We start from the raw sequence: 25,036 nt of genomic DNA, 5'->3' as shown, positions 1-25,036 counted from the left end.
GGGCCGTTTTTATGGCTTTCGGAGTGGGGGGCGCAGGCGGCTCCCTGAGAAGAGCAAGATTGACCAATCAGGCGGTGGCTGCAGCGACCTCTTTCCCGCAATCCCAGCGGCAGCGGCGGTACAGGCGGAGGAGGAGGAGGGAGAAGAGGAAGAGACACAGAGGGGGAGACGGAGAGAGGGAAAGGGGGAGAGAAGGAGGGGCCCTGCCCTCCAACCAATGCGCCGGGCGCTGCTGCCCGTTGAGCCACGTGTGCCCTCCGCCCCGGGTGGGTATGAATGGAAAGCCGGGGCCGCGCCTAGGGACTGGCCACCATTTCCCCCGGCGCGGACGCAGAGAGAAGGGGGAGCAGCTGGACCAGGGGTTCCGAGTCCCTCTTCCCTCCCTCAGTCCCTCAGGAGAATTTTCCTCCCCCTAGGCTCCCACCTCCCTGCTCCCACCCCATAATCCTGTCTTGCCTTCTGCCAGCCTTGGCCCCTTCTGGCCCCCCTCCGTCCAGCTGCGCCCCGCCGGCTGGGAGCAGGCGCCTCCCTCAGTGGCGCGCCTGGGGAGCTGCGGGGACAGCGACAGCGGGCTGCCTAGCCGCTTGCCCTCCATCCTGTCCGCCCGGAGCTGGCCCGGGCACTGCGTGGTGCTGCTCCCGCTGCCAACTTCGCGCCCGATCGGGGCCCGAAGCCGGCGAGGCGGCTAGGTTTCTCCTCCAGCTTTCCCTCCTACTTTGAAGACTCGCGCTCAGGGGGTCCTTCTTCTCCTAGCCGGAGAATACTAGCCCTGCCTTGAGCCTCTAGCAGCTTGGGCGCCAGCTCCGCGCCCCTAGGGAGGGGACAGAGGACTCACAGGAGAGCTAGTCAGCGAAGCTGCTCTGGACTACCCAGGGCTTTGCTTCATTTCCTAAAGAACCTTCTCTCCTAGACCCTCTCTTTTCCCCAGGGGAAACCTAGTGCCAACAATCCCACTCACTGCCTGGGGCTTCAGAGAACGGTCCCATCCCAGCCCCCAGCCGTGGTGGAGGAAGGGTCCTGGGGAGGCTGGGGGTGGGGAGAGAGGATATACGGAAAGAACAAAGAGGTGGAAACCTTTTGAGGGAGAGTGATTCCCAACCTGATCCTGCAGGACCCTGGAAAGTCGTCGAAATCTCCACTTTCTCCAAACGCTCCTCTTTGCTTGAGCCCCCCACCCCCACTCCCCATTCCGTGACCCCTCATTTCCTTTAAGCCTGTCTACTTGCGAACTCCCGGGATAAACCAGGTGTCGGCCAGAGCGAAGATGAACCCAGGCTCCGAGCAGGGAGCCCCGGCCGCCCTGGGGGTGGTCACCGCCACCTGCGTCTCCAAGGTGGAGCTCCGACTCAGCTGCCGGCATCTGCTGGATCGCGACCCGCTCAACAAATCGGACCCCAGCGTGGTGTTGCTAATGCAGTCCCAGGGCCAATGGGTGGAGGTAGGAGGAGGTGGCGGCAGCGGCTGCGGGGGGGGAGAGACAGCTTGGGAGAAGGAGAGGGAGGGAGCGGTGAGCCAAGCGGAGGACTCAGAATGGGCTAGGTCTGGGAGTGGGGAACGTTGCCCAGCTCGGGACGGATCTGGGACAGGCAAGGGGCGGGGATGGTGAATTGCGGGGCACTCAGCGGTCCCCTTGAATGTAGAGATCCTCAGGGTTCTTAGCGGGACGACTGAGAAGCCCTCCCTCGGAGGGCTCAGGTGCACCCCAGCCCTAGCAGAAGAGGAGTCCCTGTACATTCCCCTGGGGCAGGAAGGCTTCTGTGCCCCCTCGCGCCGGAGCAGTAACAGGTTGCTTGGTAGGGGACTGTTTGGTTCCCTCTAGGTACCCTAGTGGGAATGGTGCGCCCCTCCTCCCCATCCTGCCAATGATGCTGGGTCCTTAGAAGCTAGAGGAGGGACTGAAATCCGTGTGTGTATTTTTTGGGGGTGAAGGAGAATGAAGGGACACACCTCCATCCTTGTTTACGGTGCTGGTATGTGGCAGATTGCTGCCGGGGGCCCTGGGCCCTCTCCATTAGAGAATTAATTGATTATTGATATGGGGGTGGTGAAGGCCACCCTGACGGGGAAGAGAGGTGCCTAGGAATCCGTGTGCCTTAGGAAGGCTGGACTGATGGTCTGGGGATGAGGCAGGAGGAGGGATGAGTCTGCCCCAGAGTGGAAGAGGGTGGTCAGCCTTTCTCGACGGGGAGAGGGGCTTATAGACACCTCTCTCCTTTCATCCCCAGCCTTCTCAGCACTCTGATGACTTTTCAATTTCCCAGTCTCCCGATTTTCCACCAGCGCCAGCAGGCAGGGGTCAGGGCTTGGCGTTGTGAGCTGATGAGCACAACCTTGAGTCCTTTCTGCCCTTTAGACCCATCCAGGGTGTGGTAAATCTCACGGTCACCCTCCGGGTTGACACTGTGTCCACACGGCGGAGGAGGCTCCGGCTCAGGTTCTAAGGTAGCCACGGCCATGGCGCCAGCAGTTGGTTTTGTGGCCAATGAAGCTGACTCCAGGGCTATCAGGAAGGTTCAGTGACGTTTGCCTGGGACAGATCTGATCCTTGACAGATGCAGCAAATCGAGGTCCCTCTGCCCCACTGACCTCAGGCCGAGAATCTCTTGACCTCTCTGAGGCTAGGGGCGCCACATTTAAGACTAGATAGGAGCCTTCAGGCTCCTGGGTGGAGTGGGATTGAGGGCTCTTTTGAATGGAATTCCGATTTGGAAACAAGGGAGTTAAACCTACCTAGGGCAAGAAGTGATGTGTTTTGGGCAGGCTGACTTTGTGCAAGGGGCATTCTTGGTGGGGTTGCCAGAAGGCTACCTGGAAACTCTCTGGAGACTTGCTCTTACCTTCCTTCCACCCTAGTCTCTACACTCCACCCTCCTTTCAGGAGGCCAGGACTGAAGACTCTGTAGTCTCATTTCTTCTCAATTGGGGGGTGGGGGTGAGAGAGGAGAGGGGCCAGGTTGGCTTTTTCGCTGTGAAAGTGAAAGGAGAGGAAACTAGAGGAAGGGAAGGCTTAGAGTTTAGCTGGGGTCTAGGGAAGGGTGGGGCAAAGATCTCCTAGAACCAGCCCAGTTCGGGGCAAGTGATATTACCTAAACCACCTGAATTAACTACATCTTGCCTGCCCCAATCCACCGAGCCACAGAAGAATTAACCTGCCACCCTACAGTTATTCTCTGTTCCTGGGTCGGGGCTGTGTGGTTTGAAGGCACTGTGGTCCTGTGGAAAGACCACTGTCCTGGAAGTCAGATGACCTGGATTCTAATCTCAGTTTGTCTCTGTGTAGTCTTGAGGAGGTCGGAAGTTGCTTTTGCTTTTTAGGCTCCAGTTGTCTTGTAAATAAAGGGAGGGAGTTCGATCTGATGACCTCTAAAATTAACTTCCAGCTCTAACATTGTAAGTCTAATTATAACCCAGGCTCCTCAGTTTTCTCTGAGTTGCACCTCTCCACTTTGGCCCCATTAAACCGTGCTGTCTAGGAGGCCCAATCTGCTTCCCTGATCGCGAGTACTAGCTTGTTGTGGTGGGGGCAGGGCAGGATGATGAAGGGACAAGTGGGGAGGAGAGACACTCAGACGCAGTCTTGGTCGAGGGAGAGTATGGTGGGATCCACCTGCTGGGGCCCTTTTTCTTCTCCGCATCCTGTAACCCGAATTACCCAGTTTGTTCTGGGAATCCCGGATGTTGAGGTCCTTGGCAGACTCGATTACCCTGAGATCCTTCCACAGTCCAAGAAGCAAAAAGAGTGCCTGAGGGGCATCTCGCTTTTTCTCCTTAGCCCCTCCCTGGGCCGTGGGCCACACTGCGGGCCTTGTGGATCCTGGGGATCTGCCACCAGCCGCAGGATGCCTGGGTCCAAAGCCCTGGAACCGACAGTCAGGTCCGCTAATGGCTCGGTCACACTAATGGGCTGCGGTTTGCCTAGCTGCTCCTCTCCATCCATCCATCCATCCATCCGTCCATCCACCTCCTCCTCCTTCCTCATCCCCTCCTCTGACTGGATGGGGCGGGATTGCGAGGGCTGAGATGGAGTTGGGAAGAAGCTGCAGGAGAAGAAAGGGACTGATTAGAAGCAACCGCCTCCAAGCGGGAGAAAGGAGGCTCGGGCAGGCGAGCTGCTTGGGAGGAACGGGCGGGACTGAGAGCCCATCGAATTGGTGCCAGGCGTGGGCATGAACTGCAAGGGTTGAGGGAGGCCTGGGCCCAGCAGTTCTGAGGAAAGGTACCTCAGTCTATCCCAGGCCATTGTTTTGGGAGCCAAGACAGTGTAGTCTGATGGCTCTATAGTTTTGACAGGCCATGGGAGCTGCTGTCAGTGCATAGAGAAGGGCAGAAAAGGAAAAGTAGCAGGATCTTTTTGAGGCAAAGGGGAGTGTGGGGAATGGGAAAGGGAAGGATGCAAGACTGAACTCCATCTCCTGGAGGGCCAGCAGGAGCTCCCAGGATCGGGCCACAGTGCCCCTGGGGAGTTCGTAGAAAATGAACTAGTCTTGGAAAGCTGACTGGATTCCAGCAGATTGTGGCAAGGCTGGGGAAGTCGGTGGTCAAAGTAGGGCAGGGATGTCTCCAGATGTTTGGAGTCACTCTGGTGCCCTTATGCCTCCTCATCAAGAAACAGTCTTTATTCATTAATTGATCTGTCACCTCTATTTAAGTGAAAGCTTTCCTGTGGAGTTGAGAAATTGGAGTTCCCCATCTTCCTTCTGAGCTTATGTGGGGTAAATCTAGGCCTAGCCTCAGGCCCCAAGGCAGAACCAGTGGGAGAATACTAGGTCACCTCTTCAGAGGGATGTGGCTGGACCCTGGGAGGTCTTTCCGCACCAATATCTACCTGCTATACACCTGCTTTTGTTTTCCTTAATTAAGATGTGTGGTGTTGGCACGTGTGGGGAACCATCTATCTAGAACTATTAATTTAGCAGTTGTGTGAAGGAAGGATTGGAGCAGGGAGATTCTAGGGGTGGGGAACCTAGGCCACAGGTTCCCCTCTAGGTCCTCAAGGGCTCGGCCCTTTGACCGAATCCAAACTTCACAGAACAAATCCTTTTATTGAAGGGATTTATTCTGTGAAGTTTGGATTCGGTCAAAGGGTCGAGCCCTTGAGGATCTAGAGGGCCACATGTGGCCTTGAGGCTGCAGGTTCTCCACTCCTAGTACAGTGTTTTCACTACTGAGTGCTGCATCCAGTTTCTGGTCTCAGCTCTGCCATTAACTGACCTTGGTTAGTAAATCAGTGCAAGTCTCTGGGCCTCATTTTCCTCATCTATAAAATGGGAACTTTGAACTAGGTGATATATAAGGCTCTTTCCAGTTCTGTTTTCTGTAATTCATCACTTTGGGTTAAACGTCACTCTACCCTTTAAAAAGTGAACTTCCTCTGAAGGTTGCCACATTCTGTCCAGAAGAGCTGAGGGTGATGGAGTTTATCAGATCTCTTGGCTCAAAGGGAGTTGGCAGCAGCAAAGCTTGTAAGCCTGAGAGGGGTGGAGAGATGGGAACAAAGGGCCTCAGCTCAGATGAACCGTGGTGGGGGGCTTGGCAGTTGCTGGGAGCTGCCGGCTGGCTCTGGCTGGCTGAGAGCCCATGGTGGGAGAAACAGGCTATAGTGGTGCTGTAGAATGCTCACTCACTCAATACATTGGATGTCAGAGGACCTGGGTTTGAATCCTAGATCTGCAATCTTTGGGGTTCTTTCAGGGGATCTTGGATACGGAAAAAGGCATCTTTATTTCAATATAATTATTTCCTCTGTAATCCTATGTATTTTATTTTCTGCATTGCAAATTGTTATTGTAAGAAGGAGTCAATAGGCTTCACTGAATGTCAGAAGGTCCATGATACAAAAAAGAACCCTTATTGTTGAGCTAAGGCCTATGACCATGCAGCTGGGGGTAGAGTAAAGGGAATTCGAGTTGGGGTTCTTCCAAGCTAGAGCACTAGTACCTTCAAATGTCCTTCACTCTAGGTTCTAGTTGAATTCCCTGACACTGGAAGTCAGCATCCTCCCCTGGAGTGATTTATTTAGGACCTTAGATAAACAGAACTGAAAGAGCCCCTAGAAATAATCAAGTTCAATCCCCTCATTTTACAAATGAGGAAACTGAGGTCCAGAAGCAGGGGAAGGGATATGGGGGAAAGAGCACTGGATTTGGAGTCAAGATACCTAGGTTAGAATCCTAGCTTTGTCTTTGGGCGTACTATTCTTCCTTTCTGAGCCTTGGACTCCTCATCTGTAAATTGAGAGGAATGGTTAAGATCAATTTCAGGGAGTCCATGAACTTAGATGGTTAAAAAAAAATACATCTTTATTTTCACTAATCCTGAACTTAAGTTTACCATTTTCTTCAGTTATTTTAAAAAATTATTTATGTCTTTGTGCGTATTTATTTCTTTTGAAGAGTCCACGAGACGAAAAAGATTATGAACCCCTGGATTAAATCATCTCTAAGGTTCTGGATGGTTTTGAATTCTGTAATTTATCCAAGGTCACTCCAGGGAGTTAGTGGCATTTAGAGAACTCGGCATATGAGTATCCTGACTGCCAGGCCAGGAATCTTCTCATAGCATCATGCTTCTACCTGGTTTTCAGAAGAAAGATTCAAGACCCTCCCCCTCTCCAAGTCTCTCTCCCTACCCTCTCCAACCTTTAACTGCTCAGAGGAGAGCATGCCTGTTACTATCTCTACTACTCTGTGTGGTGGGGAGGATTATGACATTGTTGTTGTAGTTCAATCATTTCGGTTTTTTCCGACTTGTTGTGAACCAATTTGGGGTTTTCTTGGCGGAGATACTGGAGTGGTTTGTTGTTTCCTTCTCCAGCTCTTGACAGATGAGGAAACTGAGGTAAACAGGGTTAAGTGACTTGCCCAGGGTGACAAAGGTACTAAGTATCTAAGGCTGGATTGGAACTCATGAACATGAGTCTTCCTGATTCCTAGCCCAGTGCTCTATCCACTGCAGTGATTGTGACATTACTAACCTCAAACCAACATCAGAGGAATTTTAATTCCCCTCAAAGTTACCAGACTCACTTTCTTGCTGGGACTGATCCCTAGTAACTGAGCCCCCAATCTCACTCTCTAGAGATCAAGAACCCCCACATCAAAGATCAACAACATGAGATGCAAATCCCACTTCCCCTTGCCTAATTCTTCTCATCTTGAGTTTAAGCAAAGATAATGATCTTCAAGGAGAAAAATTTAATTTCAGAAGTAATATACATGAGATTGCAGTAATTAAAAACGGGACTAAAGAAATCTACCAGGATCTATTGCATATTAACCCAGCCTTATCTTTAGCTCCATGAAGTCCCTGCCTATATCTAGGTGGTCCAGATCTGCCATGGCCTTACCTCTGAACTGTCTACTTTAATACAAGGCTGGCCACCTACCTGTCTCTCCTTTTCTAAATCTGTTCAGCTGGAAAATGGGGCAGGAAGGCTGGCTTCCACCCTCTGGGAAAGTGACAAGGAGTGGCCTCCTTTTCCCCCTTACTCTTTAAGCTGTAGCACAATAGGTCTAAAGGTGCTTTCTATATTTCAAGTCCTTGGGAGTGCTTGGGATAAAAACATTTGTTCCATAAGAATCCACGAGGATGAGTCTTCAGCATGTGTGTGTGTGTGTGTGTGTGTGTGTGTGTGTGTAATATATATCTATACATCGATGTCTTCCATCCCCCCTACAAGCTCATACACATACAATTAGACTATAGACTCCTTGAGGACAAGAATTGTTGGTTTTTATCTTTGAACTCAGTGCCTCTCTAAAAGAGTGATCAAATGAGATAATTTGTAAGGTGCTTAGCAATGCCTGGCACATAGTAGGAACTTTATTCCATTCTGTTCATAGTAGTGTTTAATAAATGTTTGCAAGATTGAACTGATGAGGGGGATTTGACATGACTTTGGGGTTAGATATTTTTTATCTCCTAAGTTATATCTTGGGTCATGAGATGCTGAGGCAAGAAGTGTGGGCACAGGGTGAGTTAGCTGATTAGTATATACATATACAAATATGCATAATTTAGGGTCAAATATGATAAGGAGAATAGGAGAAATCTAGGCAAAGCGCTTTAGGAAGGATTGAGAAAGTAGAGAATCCTTTTTGGGAGAGGAAGAGGAGGAGGAGGAGAAACCAAAAATAGCTTAGTGGTGAGAGCCTGCTTCAGAGACAGGAAGACATACATTCAAATCCCATCTCTGACACATACAGGCTGTGTGACCCTGGTCAAGTCACTGAATTTCCCAATATTCTAGGCAACTCTTCAGAGCTGTACTTTGGAGAAAAGATACCGATTTACATTAGTGGAGGGATTTTCTTAATTCAAGAGTGTCCTGCACTCTTGAAATCACAAGTCCAGGGTCTAGGTAGGATCTGAACTGGATCTTGAAGAAATAGAAGGAAGTCAAGGGGCAGAGAGGGATAGAGGAGTGTGATCCAGTTGGACTTACTCCCTGTTTGGGAGATGGGGAATAGCTAATGATCTGTTTGGCTGAAACAGAGATGTATATACAGGACAGGGAATAATGTGAAACAAGGCTGGAGAGGCAAAGGGAGTCAGGTTTCTGAACCAGCTTTCTCTTGAAATCTAGAATAAAGAGTTTCTATTTTATCCTACAGGCCAGTGAAGCCAGTGAAGGCTTTTGAACAAGGGAGCAAAATGATTAGCTCTTCACATTAGGAGATGTACAGCTGTGTAATAGGATGGAGGGGGGAAGGGGGTGACTAGAGGCAGAGAGGCTGTTTAGGAGGCTATTACAATAGTCCAGGACAGAGGTGTTCCAGTCCTGACTGTTTCAGTCAGGTTGGTACCCAGGCAGGACAGTCCTCCTTTGAGTGAGTTTGGTGTCTAAATCAGTCCCTGGCCCTCACTTTCCCCCTCAATTTAGGTTCCTTGGAGTGGACTGCTCAATTGAGAAAGGCATTCTCTCCTTTTTCTTCTCCAGGATCCCCAGAGTAGACTCTCTTCTTTCCCTTCCTTACTTTCTCATCTCTCAAACCCTGGATTCCATTTAGTAACAGGCCTGTTGGACCCTCCTGGCCTTCTTTTGGAGGCATCCTGCCCCAGGGTGGAGATCCCAGGCTTGGGGTTTATTAGTTCAGGGAGCTTCTCTTTCCTGAAAAATATGAAGTTTTAGAGAGCTTTGCATCAGGCTGCCTTTTTTCCTGTGTTTTGCTAAAGTAGCCATCTGAAAATGGATGGTTTGGGCCCACATCTAGTGCCAGGCTCTAGCCACTATTCTGCCAGTGTCTCTTGGGGAGGGGTGCTGCCTGTCAGTGCTATTAGAGGTGATTGTGGCTGGAGGACCTTGGAGCTGAAAGATTCCTTGAAGGTCAAGGTTAGCACGTCCAGGCATGCAGGGGCTGTGTTGGGCCCAGCCTGTGCTGCTTAAAAGCGTTTGCTTTGGGGCTGGGGTCATCCCTACAATGACATGGTGCTGCTAAGTCCTTCTTGTGCCCACCACTCTGTATTCATTCATTTCATTCAACTGGCATTTCTTAAGCCCTGGCCAAGTGGCAGGCACTGATTGCGCTAGCCTCTAAAGATACAAAGTATAACCAACAAGACCCCCCATCTCCCCAGAAAACCCCCAACACCAAAAAACCTGAAGCCATTCCTGCCCTCAAGGAGTTACATTCTATCTCCTCTCTATTCCAAGGATTGAAGTTTGGTGCTAGGGCTCTGCCTGGGGAAGGAGTAGCAGGGAGAGAAGTAAGAGGTCTCTAGTTCACCATATGGTAATTTAATTCACAGTGCCTGTATTTGAACTGTGGGAAATCAGGAGTAGGGATGCTTTTATCTTCTCAGACAAAGCAGGAGAAAGAAAGAGATTCACCTAGGGTTGGGGGCTGCAGATGGGGAGTGTGGCAGAGAGCTTAATGCTGCCCTCTGGTGGCCCTAGGGGCTGGGGCATGGGGGAATGCAGACTTGGGGAGCTCAGAGGGGGAGGGAGAGGGGAAGGAAGGGAAGAAAGGAATAAAAGAGAGTAGTGTGGGGGCTTTGCTTTACTCCTCACCTGTGGAAAGCATTTTCAGATATAATTACCTCATTTCATCTTCTTAACATCCCTGTGAAGTGGAACAAAAACATTTTGATATTGGGACAAGTCAGGGAGATTAAGTATGTTTTTGTTGTTCGGTTGTATCTGACTGTTTGTGATCCCTTTTTTTTTTTTTTTTGGCAAAGATACTGGAGTGGTTTGTCATTTCCTTCTCTAGCTCATTTTACAGATGAGGAAACTGAGGCAAGCAGGTTAAGTGACTTAACCAGGGTCACACAGCTAGGACGTTTCAGAGGCCAGATCTGAACTCAGATTTCCTGACTCTAGGCCAGGCCAGGCACTCTCTCCACTTCATCACCTAGCTGCCCTTTAACTATGTTAGCCAAGCTCAGCTAACAACCACAACAGCTGGTTTTCCTATAAAACTTAAGGTTTGCAAAGAACTTTACATGGTTTATCTTGTTTGATCTTCATAGCCCTGGGAGGTCGGTGATATTATTATTCCCACTTTGCATATAAAGAAACTGAGACTGAGAGAAGTTTCATACATCTAGAAAGTGCCCAAGGCAGGATTTGACCTCAGATCTTTCAGACTCCAAAGTTCAACCTTCTTTCCACTGTCCAGCTGGTAAATTAAGTATCAGTGTTAGAGCTGGCAATTACGTCTGTGAGAAGCAGTGTTATAAGGGGAAAAGCCCTTGATTCAGAGTCAGATATCGTGGAGTTCATCTGGATTCTGTGCCCCTGTGACCTTGGACGAGTCTTTTCCTTTTCTTAGGCCTTGGTTTACCCATCAGTCAAATGAGGGAAAGTCTCTAATGGACCTTCCCATTCCAAATCCTATGATTCATGATTCTTGTAAGCCTGAGCCTAGTACTGTCCCCTTTGTAAGTAGCCCCTGTTTATTCTTCTCTTCCCTTGCACCTAGAAGATCCTGACTTAGGACTCTGAGTCTGTTCATGGTCCTGCAGGAAGGAAACAAGGGTCAAGGAGGAGAAAAACCTGGTCCAGCCATCGAGGCCCCTTTGGGGTGCTGCCTGCCATTGGGGGGGGGTCTCAGGAATTGTAAGGAAGGGGCTGGCCCTGCTCCAATGTGCCCTGCTGCTTCTAGGTGGACAGGACCGAGGTTATCAAGAGCAGCCTACACCCGGTGTTTTCCAAGGTCTTCACTCTGGACTACTACTTTGAGGAAGTACAGAAGCTTCGCTTTGAGGCCTACGACATTCATGGACACTGCAGCATTGGCTCGCAGGATGATGACTTCTTGGGAGGCATGGAGTGCACTTTGGGGCAGGTAGCTACCTTTCCTCCCTAAGCTCTGGGTGCAGCCTGAGGTGGAACAGGGGTGTGGATGGAGGTGCTGAAGAGAGGGAGAGAAGGGGCCACTTGAGGGTCACAAAAGGGACTAATGGGAACATTTCCTACTCCACCCAAAGGGCAGAGAGACCATGCACCAGGCATCGGAGAGCTCAGGAGGCAGAAGAGAGGTCCCGCGGAGAGCTAAGACTCATCAGGGTTGCCCCAAACACAAAAGTTGTATCTCGTCCTGCCTAGGAGGTTGTAGGCTACGTAACTGGATTTAAGGGGTTCCTTACCCCTTTCTGGCTTGGAAGCCGTTTCCCCAAGGGTGATGCCTTGGTAGCATCTGAAATCTCTTGAAATTTCCTCCTAAGGCTAGAAAATGTAAAATACCTGTTTTGGAGAGATAACTCACTAAGATGCTTATCACCCCTCCACCCCCATCCTTCAATGTAAAGCAACAAGTGATGGATCAACCCTGGGGGAGGCAGATGAAGTTAGTATTAGACAAATTCTCTGCCCAAGAGGCATGTACAGTCTAATTGGAGAGATGAGTACAACAGTGAACCCAACAGCATTAGATTCACTACAGCTGTTTCCAAGAATTTAAAGAGCTCTCATATGGAAGGGGGATTAGATTTGTTCTGTTTGGCCCCGGAGGGGAGCAATGGGTGGGCGGAAGTTGCAAGAGGAAGATTTCCGCAGGATTGGCTGGCTTCTTAAGAATTGGAGCTGTCCGAAGGCATATGAGCATATGAACTCTGAGATAAATTCCCCATCACAAGAGTCTTATGCAGAGGCCAGACTCTTGATTGCTTCTTTGGGGGGGGTGTTAAAGGGGGTTTGGATGCAGATTGGATGAGATGACCCAGAAGGTTCCATCCATCTCTGAGATTCTGTGAAATCCTGATATTATAAAATTCTAAGTTATATAGATAAGAGAATTAGAGGGTAGAGCAGGGTAACCTTTGATATACACTGGTTTCCCTCCACCAATGGGACTCTTCCTCTTCTCTTTGTAGATTGTGGCCCAAAAGAAGATGACCAGAGCCCTGCTCCTTAAAAATGGCAAGCAGGCCGGCAAATCCACCATCACGGTATGGGTGCCCTATGCTCTCCTGCCCTTCATTGCATCCTCACCATCTGCTTCCCCACAAAGGTCCTGAGGTTGAAGCATCCCCCCGGGAGCTGCCAAGTGTATCCATCACCCATCTTTCCCGGTACCTTTGTCTAGAGGCTTAGGAGATTGTGCTCATTAGAAACATGTTCCTCCTCTTTCCCTATTTATCATTTTTATTATTGTTAATTATGCTACTTCAAGAGATGCATCATGGCATAATGGATAGAGCTTCCCATAACTTCCCTTCCCCTGCCCCTCTCAGCTGGGAGCTTTGCCTTTTATTTTCCAGAAAAAAACTGAAGCCATTCACCGTGTGCTCCCTCTTCTCTCCTCTTCCGCATCTCCTAACGCTCAGATGCCTTTTGCCACTCTCTCTTTCACTCTGTCTCACATGATGAAGTGGCCTTACTCCTTACCTAGGCGAACTCCTCCACTTGTTCCAGCGATCCCATTCCATCCCATCTCCTCCAACATATTGTCCCCTTTGTCATCTTCACTCTATCACTTACTTTCAATCGCTATCTCTATTGGCTCATTCCCCACTGACTACAAACACACCTGTGTCTCCCCCATCCTGAAAAAATTTGATCGTTTCCATCCTCACTCATTAGTATTCTATATCTCTTCTGCCCTTTATGGCTAAACTCCTGGAAAAGGCTGACTACACTAGGTAACCCCATGTTCTCTCCTCTCACTCTCTTCTTAACCCCTTAAAACCTGGCTCCTGATTTTACCTTTCTATTGAAACTGCTCTCTCTAAAGAGCAGTTTTTCATCTTTTCGTTGCCAAACCCAGTGGCCTTTTCTCAACCATGATTCTCCTTGACCTCTCTGTAGCCTTTGACACGTGATCATCATCTCCTCCTCAATAATCCATTTTCTCTAGGTTTTTGGCACACCACTCTCTCCTTGTCTTCTAACTGTCTGACTACTCCTTCTCATTCTCCTTTGCTAGATCCTCATCCAGGTCATGTCCACTAATGGTAGGTGTCCTACAGGACTCCATCCTGGTCTCTCTTCCCTTCTCTTTCTATACTACTTCCCTTAGTGATCTCATCAGCTACCATGGATTTAAGTATTGTCTCTATGCCAACAATTCTCAAATCTACCTATCCTGCCCCAACCTCTCTGCTGACCTCCAATTTCACATCTCCAACTGCCTTTCAGACGTCTTGAACTGGATGTCCAGTAGACATCTTAAACTCAACCTGTTGAGAACCAAACTTGTTATCTTTCTCCCTACACCTTTCCTCCCTCCTACCTTTCCTATTGCTGTAGAAGGCAACACCATCTTCCCAGCCCCTCAGGCAAACAACCTAGACACCATCTTTGATTTCTCACTAGTTCTCACCTTGGCTCCCCATGCCCCATCCAATTTGTTGCCAAGGACTTTGCAACATCTCTCAAATATACCCTCTTCTCTCCCCCTTCTCCATCCCTCTAGTACAGGCCCTTATCACCTCATGCCTAGTCTATTGCCACAGCTTTTTGGTGGGCCTAACTACCTCAACTCTCTCTTCATTCCAATCTACCCTCCATTCAGCCACCAAAGTGATTTTTCTAAAGTGTAGGTCCAACCATGTCACACCTTACTCAACAGACTCCAGTGTTTCCCCATCACCTCCAGGATCAAATACAGAAATCTCTGCTTGGTATCCAAAGACCTTCATAATACTGCCCTCATTTACCTTTCCAGTCTTCTTACACCTTGCACCCCTCCCAAGTAATTCTTCCATCCAGTGACCCTGCCTCCTGGCTGTTCTACAAACAAGATATTACATCTTTTGGCTGTAGGTATTGTCTCTGGTTGTCCCCCGTGCCTGGAACACTCTCTCTTCTCCTCTCTGCCTAGTGACCTCCTTAGCTTTCTTTAATCCCATCTTTTACTGGAAGCCTTTTTCAACCCCTCTTAATTCTATTGCCCTCCCTCTGTTAATTATTACCTATTTAACCTCTATGTAGCTTGTTTGTAAATATATATATGTACATGTATGTACGTATGTATATATGTGTGTATGTGTGTTGCTGTTTATCTTCTTCAATACACTGTGAGCCCCCTGAGGGCAGGGATTGTTTTTATACCTCAGAGCTTAGCACAGTGCCTGACACAGAATAGGCACTTAATAAATGTTGATTGATTGTTTGAAGAAGACCTGGCCTCTGGCATACTGGTTGTGGGGCCTTAGGCAAATCACCTAACCTCTCTGAGACTCTAAATTGCATAATAGTTGTGTAACTAAAAATTCCTTAAACTATTGATATCACAGGACCCTGACTCTACCCCTTACTCCCCCCGCCCAAACAAATACTTCAAGAATCCATGGTTGCGTTGAGATGGGCAGTTGATTGCTCTACCAATCACAATAACTGTAACAACTAACATTTATATATCACTTTAAATGTTTCAAAGTGCTTTTTATCCATGGTATCACTTGAACTCTACAAATGAGGAAACTGAGGATCAGAGAAGGTAAGGGTAGTGTCAGAGGCAGGAGATGAAGCTGTCTCCCTGACTCCAAGTCCATCATTCAACTTACCTCTATTCCTGCCCTCACAACACTTCTGAGTGTTTGCAGGTGGGCTTTAGAAGTTTCTGCAGCCAAAACACTTCATGACCTAGTGTGTCATGATGCTCTTTCGGGGCAGCTAGGTGGCATATTGGATAGAGCACCGGTCCTGAAGTCAGGAGGACCTGAGTTCAAATCTGCCTCAGACCAAACACTTGACACTTACTAGCTGTGTGACCCTGGGCAAGTCACTTAACCCCAATTGCCTTAAAAAAATATTAAAAAAAAAAGATGCTTTTTCTTAGAACTTAGCTGGACTGGTTCTCTAGTGAAAGACAGACACCCAGCTTGGTAAGACCTGCCAAAGCCTTTGGGAGGGCAGATCATCTTCATTCCAAGATGAGGCATCTGAATGAGCTCTAACATCACTGGAATGTGATTCATTAATAATTAATAACCATCATGAGGACAACACTTGCATTAATAATGATCACATTTATATAAATCTTTAAGGATTACAAAGCACTTTAAATACATTATCTCATTTGATCCTCACAACAGCTTGGTGAGCTAGGTGCTATAGTTACTTTCATCTTACAGTGATGAAATGGGAGCTCAGAGTTGATTGACTTGCCCAAGGTCATGTAGCCAGTAAATGTCAAAGGGGAGTCTTCAAATCCAGGCCCTCTCCACTTGTTCTTGATGCCTATTTGCCTAGCTTGTTATACTCAACAAAGCACTTTTAAACAAACATTATCATTTGACTCTTACAATATTCTTCAAATTAAGTGGAGCAGGCATCATGACCTCCATTTAACAGATGGTGAGACTAGGGTCAGGGAGGAGCTACTTATCAGCAGAGCTGGGGGGAAGTCTCCTGACTCCCACTGAGGAGGATTTCCTCACCCGAGCCAAGGTCTGGAGGCTTCTCCCAGTCACTGCACCCTTCACTTGTCTTTCTATGATTGTGGGACCCAGTTGGCTTGGCTGGGAAGGCTCGGAAGCCTTCCCACACAGTTCTCTAGGGGTATCCCCATAAACTAAGGGAAGTTTATGAGAAGACGTGGAGGTCCCCTTGTAGCACAGAGTCTTATGACCCTAGAACATTCTCATCCTCCCCAGGTGATAGCAGAGGAGATTTCTGGGAACAATGGTTATGTGGAACTCTCTTTCCGGGCCAAGAAGCTGGATGATAAGGTAAGTGGAAAAGAGCAGCAATTCCTTCAGGGCTGGCCCTAGATTCCCTCCAGAAGGACTGGGAGTTCAGCGATAGGTACCTATCAAATGTTACTGCTTTTAATTGATCATTTTTTCTAAGCTGCTACTTTTTAATTTAATTTTCTTCTAAGCCACTACTTTTAAAAGCAGAACACCTAGTATTATTCTTTCGGATTTTCCAGATAGGACAAATTGAGACCCATAAAGATTAAGTGGCTTGCTTCCTGGATATTTCACTCTCAAACATCTCCTCCCACACCTGGGGAATTAACTGTATTTCTCTTCTGCTACCACCAGGATCTCTTTAGCAAATCAGATCCTTTCCTGGAGATCTATCGCATCAATGATGATCGGAGTGAGCAGCTGGTATACAGGACAGAGGTGAGCTATAGGGAGTCATTGTCTAGAATGGCAGTGATGAAATATTTGGGGGACACTTGGGGTAGAGGAAGTATATGGCCATAGATACTAGGTAGATGTAATTTTTTATTTCCCTGGAACATGAACATGCCAACTCATGGATGAGGGATGCAAACGGGAATGAAATTTGTAAAGGGGCAAGGATATAAGTATTTGTGTGGTGTCTACTATGTGTCAGGCATTGTGCTAAGCATTTTTGACAAATATTATCCCAATCACAACACCCCTTCAAGTCAGGTGCTATTATTATCCGCATTTAACAGTTGAGGAAACTGAGGCAAACAGAGGTCAAGTGACTTGCTCCAGGTCACACAGCTAGTGTCAGAGGCCAGATTTGAACTAAGGTCTTCCTGCCTCTGGGCCCAGTGCTGGGTCAGTGGTTGCCTCTCAGGGGAAGGAGGATTGTAAAGGGGGCTGGAGCAGCTATGGATAGTTCTTTCACAAGAAGAAGACAGCCTGAGCTTACCAGAAGAAATAACAGCCAATGGTTGTATTGCTCATTGCAGATACAGAGCCTGAAGGTTTACAAAGGCATTCCTTCTTTCCTACAGGCTTATTGAAATAGGGCTAGTGCAAATAGTTTTATTCTCTAATTTATAAAGGAGCTGCAGACAGGCTAGCTGGGGGTAGGGAACCTATGGCCTTAAGGCCACTTGTGGCCTTTGAAGTCCTTAAGTGCAGTCTTTGGATTTGCTCTGTAAAATTTGGATTCAGTCAAAAGACCACACTTAAGGACCTAGAAGGCCACATGTGGCCTTAAGACCACAGGTTCCCCACCTCTGGGCTAAGTGATTGGTCACCCAGAATCTCAGAGTTGGGGGGCATCTCAGTGATCATCCATTCCTACATCCAACCCAAAGAGCAATTTCTTCAAAAACAAATATCCCCTTAGAAGAAGCCATCTTGCTTCTGCCAAGAGACTTCCAGTGATGAGGAATTCCTTTAATCATGAGGCAGCCCATTGAACAGTTCTAATTGACAGGCAGTTTTTCCTTACATCAAATTTAAACCTAATGTTTATAGTTATAATGGAAAGGCAGCCACAAGGTAGTAGATGGTACCAGGAAGGCCGTTCAAGTCCTCCTTCTGACATGTTTTGGATGTCACTTAACCTAGAAGTGCTCTTAGTGTCTGTTTAAGACATTTGCTGAGAAATGCTGATTGGTATTGGTGGGAAGAAGCTCTTGACCTAGGAATTCCTTGTATCGGTGAAATCACAGATCTATTCCTAACCCTATAATTGTGCTATATATAGTAGAAGAAAATAAGAAATAACCTAGAACATTGGGGAACGGCACTGCAAAGTGTGGTACCCAGACTCAGTGCGATCCCATAAGGACAGAGGATTTTAAGCCTGGAAGGCACCAGAGACACCGTCCATTCTAACCCTCTTATGTTAGGTAGGAGGACACTGGGGCCCAGAGATGATACTATTTCACCAGAAAGAATGGTGAATACAAATTATACGCAGAGTAATGCAAAGCAAAAGAAGATCAAACTAGGAATATACTCTATACATACTGATTAAAACTATGTAGCCTATGTATGTATGTATGCACACACACACACACATAAAAGTACACCTGGTGTCCCAAAAGTCTTAGTGAAGTTTTAAGCTTAAATAACTTAAAAACAATTCATAAGTAGCATGAACTTTAATAGCTTAAAATGGAACTAAGACTTTGTGGACAACAGGTGTTTATATGTGCATATGCGTATGTATATATGCATATATACACGGGCAGCTAGGAGGCAAAGTGGATAGAGTGCCCTGCTTGAAGTCAGGAAGATTCATCTTCCTGAGTTCAAATCTGGCCTCAGATACTTACTAGGTATGTGACTCTGAGCAAGTCACTTTTCCCTGTTTGCCTCAGTTTCCTCATCTGTCAAATGAGCTGGAGAAGGAAATGGCAAACCACTCCAGGATCTTTGCCAAGAAAACCCCAAATGGGGTCATGGAGAGTTGTACAGGACTGAAACAACGGAACAAGCAAATGCGTGTGTACACATGTGTGTATGTATGTATAAACACAGTACTTAGCACAGTGCCTGGCACCTAGTAGGTGTTTAACAAATGCTTCTTGACTTGACACACACATACACACAATTTGAAGCTGCGGATTAGAGTAATTATGGCACCGGATGGTACAATATAATACAAGAAGTTCTAGTGTTATGGAATTGATATCTGTGTAAATAAACATGCTTTTTTATTATAAATTGATTACAAATGATGGTATACTCAGTCTACCAAATTGTAAAATGAAACAACATTTTTTTTTAACTAATATGGTTTTTTTTTAGTTTCCATGATGTTTTTGCTTTTACAAAATTTCCCCTCATATGCCCTCTCCCATTGAACCAGACTTTGTGACAAAGGAAAAAACCCTTAAGCAACAATAACACAGCCACTGGGTCAGACCCAGTCTGACAGTGTATACCATATTCCATATCTGTGGTCCCCCACCTCTCCTGAGAGCAGGGACATATATTTCATCATCCATTCTCTTGGATTAAGATTAGTCATCACAATTAGTCGGATCCAATTGCCTTTTTATGCTGTTTTGGTTTATGTTATTTCTAGTATGTGTATTGTTCCCCTGATTCTATTTATTGAACTCTAAGAGCTAAGTTAATATGATCATAGATTTAGTGCCCGATGAAGTGAAATGACTTCTTCAGGGCAATACACAGAGTATTACTCACAGGAAATGACCTCCCTTCTTCCCCTGCCCTCTGCTTGGGTGGGGGATCAGAATTTAGCCTTTAGATACAGGTGGGATGGAAGAAAAGTCCTGATTGGTGGAGAAGGGGAAAGAGGTAGGTCTAGGAACAAGGTCAAGGTCTGGGAGCCAAGAAACAGAGAGGAGCTGAGCTCAGTACAAGGTACTGAGGACTCAGTTCTCAGAGCAGAGCAAGGATCAAAGCTTAAACCAGGTCCTTGACCTCAAAATACAGACCTGAAAAGTACACCCACTGAAGACCACCAGCAATGAGACCTGCTACAGCTCATTGCATCTGGGGACAGCTGTAATTGTCAAGATGATTTTTGTTATTGTTGAGAAAATTCATTTCTCTCCCCCCTTTTTGCAGAAATATACCCAGGAGTACTCTGGGTTTGAAATGCAGCTTATGCTGAGATATTTGATGTGTTGATTGGTTTTTACTGATTTGCTTTCTTTTCTTCCTCTTTAAAAAGAGACAGGGAATAGTTTGATGTGTAGGATAGGGATAGATTTGGAAATGCAGGTAATATGAAAACAAAAGCTATCAATAAAAATATGATTAACAACCCCCCTTCCTTTATGTCAAGCCTGGGATTCATATCCAAGTTCTGACACTTACTATATGACCTTGGACAAGTCATTTCTCTCTCTGGCTCTCTATTTCTTCCTCTGCCAAATGGGATTAGATTGGTTAATGTCTGAAATCCTTTAGTGTTCTAAAATCCTCTGACAAGATGAGGCTGAAGCCTTATGACCCAACTCCATGGGGAAAGACCAGAGTCCTTCCCAGGAGAGAATCCTCTCCTAGGTTGGAGACAGATATTATGTCCCAGGGTTAGGAGTGGGGACCCTGATGAGGTCAAAAGGGGAAATAATTCAATAACCAGTCTTACCTGAAGGTGAATGAGGTGGCACCACTGACCAGGCCCTATGAGCCCTGACTCTAGCTTCTATCTGGTTTCCATAGGTTGTGAAGAATAATCTGAATCCTGTGTGGGAGACATTCAAAGTTTCCCTGAACTCTCTTTGTAGCTGTGAGGAGAAGAGGCCTCTTAAGGTAGTGGGGCCTGGGATCTGAGGAATGGGGCTGCTAAGGAAGCCATCTTCCCTCTTGAGAGGGGACCTGGGAAGAGGAAATCATCTCCCCTCTTGCCCCAGCCTCTGCCTGGGCAGGGGATCAGAATTTAGCCATCAGCTGGGATGGAAGAAAGTCCTGACTGGTGGAGAAGGGAGACGAGCTTGGTTTAGGAGCAAAGCTGTGGTCAAGAGTGGGGTAGGGGTTGGGCTCAGTGGAATGTGGACCAGTACTAGGTGGACCTAAAGAATAATGATAACAGGGGTTATATAGGCTTTAAACCTCGTGAGGTAGGTAGCACAGAATGAATAGTTCTGACTCTGGTCAAGGGATAGGGAGGGCCCAGGGAGAGATAGATGTTGAGAAGGAAGAAGAAAAAGGGGGAAATGGATGAATAGACCACATGGTCCAGGAACTGAACCAGTTCTCCCAGAATGCCCTGTGGCAGCCTGGGCTAAAGTTTGCTCTTGTTTTATGGCAGTGTCTGGTTTGGGACTATGATTCTAGAGGGAAACATGACTTCATTGGTGAATTCTCCACCACTTTTGAGGAAATGCAGAAGGCACTTGAGGAGGACAAGGTACATGGGATGGGGTGAGGGGCAGAGGGGTCCATGGTTAGGAGCTGAAGGGCTGCCACCTGAGCATAGCCAGAGGAAGGAACAACTGGCAGCAGGGATGAACCAGATGGGCCAGGCCTGGCCCCTCTTCCCTTTGCTCATCTCAACATATGGTTAATACCAGGGAGCAGGGGGATGTGATGTCTTCCTCCTCCACCCCCAGACCATAGAGTGGGAGTACTTGGGGGCACAGTGAAGCAATTAGTGTTTTTCCCATGGTCCCTCACTCCTCCCCTCCATCAGTTTGTACTCAGGGAGTGAAGATAGTGGTGAACATAGGGGAGAGAGAAGGAAAGACTATGAATGAGGGCTTGCAATAAGGTTGGGAGTTGGGTAATGTGTTTGAACTGATGGTGAATTAATGGATGGTTCTCCAAAAGGGGTCACAAAGGGTCAGACATGACTGAAAAATAACTAAACAAAAAGGATGTGAGCAATTGGAAAAGTAGAGTGTTCCATAAGCAGCTCCCTTTCCCCCCATCTCCAGGTGTTTCCCAGCCTAAACTAGTTTATAAAAATAATAGCGTAGTGGATAGAGTAGACAGGATGCTCAGCTGGGCAGTAAGGATGCCTGAGTTTTATTTCCAGGTCACCATGTAGCTTCCTTGGGGTCATAAGACTTAGGTTTTCCCCTAGTGCTTCAGTGTCTCTGTCTTTGCTAATCCTTTACTTGAGGGAGAGTCCGTGAGGAATATAAGGTGTCCTGAGACCATGGAGGGGAAAGGCCTTGGTAATGGTGGGGTCTAAAGAAATCCCAAACCGTGTAGTCATTTCAGTACCAGACTGCATTAGAGTTCAAAGCACTGTATCTAAAGGCAGAGGTTTACATGAGAATTAGGACTCTTGCTGTGTGTGGGTGGCCATTGCAAAGCTTCCAAGATGCATGGGCGCCATCCCTCTGGAAAAGTGTATCTTATCTTAGAGAGTCCAGAAAAGCCATATGCATGGGATAGATACACTGTGTGCAAGGGATACATTGTATTTGTTAGTGAAAGCTCAGATTTTCTGCGGGTGTTGTTAAAGACACGTTTATTTCTACTTTACAGAAATCCAATAGATGAGGAATCAGATCTACCCAAAAAGATAAATTAGGGGGCCATATTTACTTTACAAGATTACCATTACTTTTACTTTATATCACTCCCTTCTCTGAACATGTGAGTGATTTATTTTATAATAATTTCATTTCAACTTTTTTCCACGTCATATTGTGTGAAATGAGACATGTGCATATTTGCATATTGCAGAAACTCTGATTCATCCTCATTGTACCCTTCATCCATTCAATAGGCATTCATTAAGTACCTACTATGTGCCAGGCCCTGGTGAGACAAAGACAAAAGTGAAACAGTCTCTGTCCTCAAGGAGTTTATATTCTAAGATAGGAAGTAAACCCACCTGAACAGGTTTCCCACCTGAAATGCCTATAATATTCTACATCCTTAATACTGCAAGCAGTGTGTGAATTAGAAAGTATGTGATTGTGTTGTCCTGTAATAATCTAGGGTCTATCACACAGGTGAGTATTTGTGTGATCTGTTCTATAGACACCAGGGCTTTGTCTTGTGTTCTCTACCCATAGGTTCAATGGGACTGTGTGAACCCCAAGTACAAAACTAAGAAACGGAATTATAAAAACTCAGGGGTGGTCATCCTGTCAGACCTGAAGGTGAGGCTAGGAGGGGTTCACAATTCTGCTTTTATTTTTTTAAAAAAATTATTATTTATTTATTTTTAACATTCATTTATTTTTTAAAAATTGAGTTCCAAATCCCCTTCTGACTTCCATTCCCTTCCCCAACAACTGAGAAGACAAGCAATATAATATCAATTATATATGTGAAATCATATAAGACATATTCCCATATTATCCATATTGCAAAAAAATAAAAAGCAAGAAAAATGAAGAAAGTGAGAAAGTCAGTTTGCCCTCAGAGTTTATCGGTTCCTTCTCTGGAGGTAGGTAGCATTTTTCATCATGGGTACTTTGGATTTGTCTTGAATCACTGTATTGATCAGAGTAGCTAAATCTTTCACAATTGATCGTTGTTACAATATTGTTGTTACCATGTATAATGTTTTCTCCTTATTCTGCTCACTTCACTTTGCTTGAGTTCATATAAGTCTTTCTAGGATTTTTTCTGATATCATCTAGCTTGTCATTTCTTATAGTACAACAGGATTCCATTACAATCATATACTGCAATTTGTTTAGCCATTTCCCAGTGGATGGGCAATTTTTAATTCTTTGCTACCACACACAAAAAAGCTTCTATCTTCTGTATATAAAAGTCCTTTTCCTTTTTCTTTGATCTCTTTGGGATACAGACCTAAGAGTGGTATTGCTAGACCCAAGGGCAAGGCACAGTTTTATTTCCCTTTGAGCATAGTTACAAATTACTCTACAGAATGTTTGGACCAGTTCACAGATCCATCAACAGTGTATTAGTATCCCTATTTTTCCACATCCTCTGCAGCATTTGTCATTTTTTTTTCTGTCATGTTAGCCAATCTGATGTGTATGAAGTGGTACCTCAGAGTTGTTTTAACAATTGTGCTTTTCTAAGGTCAGAAACTGAGGCATCCTATAATGTGACCTTCTCCCCTTTCATGTGGATCGGCTGCTCAACACCCCATAGGGTGGAGAAATTGATAATTACCCTCAGATTTCCCCCTTCCTTATTCTTGAGTCTTGGTAATTTTAAGGGAGGAGAAGAAGGCATGTCCTACTCCATCCTCAGATCTCAGGCTCTCTCTGATTTTTGCTGAGATAGGCTAGAGTTGATGGAATTTCAGAAAATCTTCCCCGTCTTAGACTCATTGATCATCTGGACTCTTTTCTCTGTCTTATTCATGGATCATGGAGTGGCAATGGTGGACATCATGGGAGAGAGAGGAGGGAGGACTGTGGAGGAATATGGGAGTAAGGGTTGAAGATGGATAGGTGTTTGGATGGGTAGGTGTGGGCAAATGGAAGAGGAGACATTCTGCCCCTTTCCCTTCTCCATTTGTTTGCCAGCCATGCCCTCCCTTCCCTTTTCCCTAGTTCCCCTCACCCCTGTGTCTCAGGAGGTCTCCTCACTGATCTCTGGAGTCCTAGGCCTGGTAGTTGGAGGAGGGAGGTGAGTGCAAGGGAAAGTGCCCACTAGAGCCATCAATGAGCCCCATTAATGCTGTTTGTTTGGAAGATCCACAGGGTCTACTCCTTCCTGGATTACATTATGGGTGGATGCCAGATTCACTTCACTGTAAGTAACACTTTCTCTGTCACCTCCTTGGTGATGCTGGGAACACTGCCAGGAGCAGAGCCACCCACTCTACTGTGCTGGAAACAGCTTGAAAGGGAATCTTGGGGCTGGGCTGGGGGAGGCAGGCACTTCCTGGGCAGGACCTTGGTGGTCAGCAGGGGCTTCAAGAACCTCAGAGCCAGACTATGTTAACCATTGCCTGGCTCTCTATCTGGGGAGTAAACTCCTTTGCAAATGCTTTCTGGCCAGGATAATTTCCTGCTATCATCCAGCAGATTTCTGGGCTTCCTCCTTCCTCTGCCCAGAGGCTGGGTACTCGGGGAATGCAAACTAATTTTAACATTAGCCCAAGCAAAACATCATGTGGAAATCAGTGTGCTATGAAAGGCAAGTCATATACTGAGCTCAGGGGTGTTCCAAAAATGATAAACTTTGGGATTATCCACAGCTAGTTTCACAGCATTGCCCAGAATAACAGAGGTAACTATTAGGATTGGTTACTTGGGGACACAGCCCTTTTGAGGCAGCATGATATAATGGATGGAGCGGTGGGCTCCGAGTCTGGGAGATAACAGTTCAAATCCTGACTTTGACAATAGCTCCTTACCATGTACAAAGCACTGTTCTAAGTGCTTTAGGATTATTATGTCATTTGATAATTATTATCCCCATTTTATAGATGAGAAAACTGAGGCTGATAGAAATTAAATGACTTTTCCTGTTCACACAGTTGCTAAGTCTGCTAAGATTTTAATTCAGGTCTTTTTCCTCTCTCCAAGTCCAATGCCATATCTACCAAGCTACCTAGGTG

The 25,036-nt window shown here is 46.5% G+C and overlaps 1 protein-coding gene across 1 annotated transcript in view; it reads left to right on the top strand.

The window, feature by feature from the left end:
• The first annotated feature begins 1,264 nt into the window (after positions 1–1,264).
• The window catches only part of CPNE7 (copine 7), a 35,874-nt gene continuing 12,102 nt past the window's right edge, over positions 1,265–25,036 (top strand). Inside the window, exons 1-9 of the mRNA XM_027847614.1 lie at positions 1,265–1,438; positions 11,106–11,288; positions 12,316–12,390; positions 16,042–16,116; positions 16,435–16,518; positions 20,251–20,340; positions 20,840–20,938; positions 22,560–22,646; positions 24,166–24,225. Of these exons, the coding sequence (XP_027703415.1) occupies positions 1,265–1,438; positions 11,106–11,288; positions 12,316–12,390; positions 16,042–16,116; positions 16,435–16,518; positions 20,251–20,340; positions 20,840–20,938; positions 22,560–22,646; positions 24,166–24,225 (927 nt within the window). The remainder of the gene's footprint in view (positions 1,439–11,105; positions 11,289–12,315; positions 12,391–16,041; positions 16,117–16,434; positions 16,519–20,250; positions 20,341–20,839; positions 20,939–22,559; positions 22,647–24,165; positions 24,226–25,036) is intronic.

Source organism: Vombatus ursinus, unplaced genomic scaffold (assembly GCF_900497805.2).
Source record: "Vombatus ursinus unplaced genomic scaffold, bare-nosed wombat genome assembly UNPS02005286.1, whole genome shotgun sequence".
NCBI classification, from domain to species: Eukaryota; Metazoa; Chordata; class Mammalia; order Diprotodontia; family Vombatidae; genus Vombatus; species Vombatus ursinus.
The sequence above is the reverse complement of the archived record's forward strand: the minus strand, read 5'-3'. Positions and strand labels throughout refer to the sequence as shown.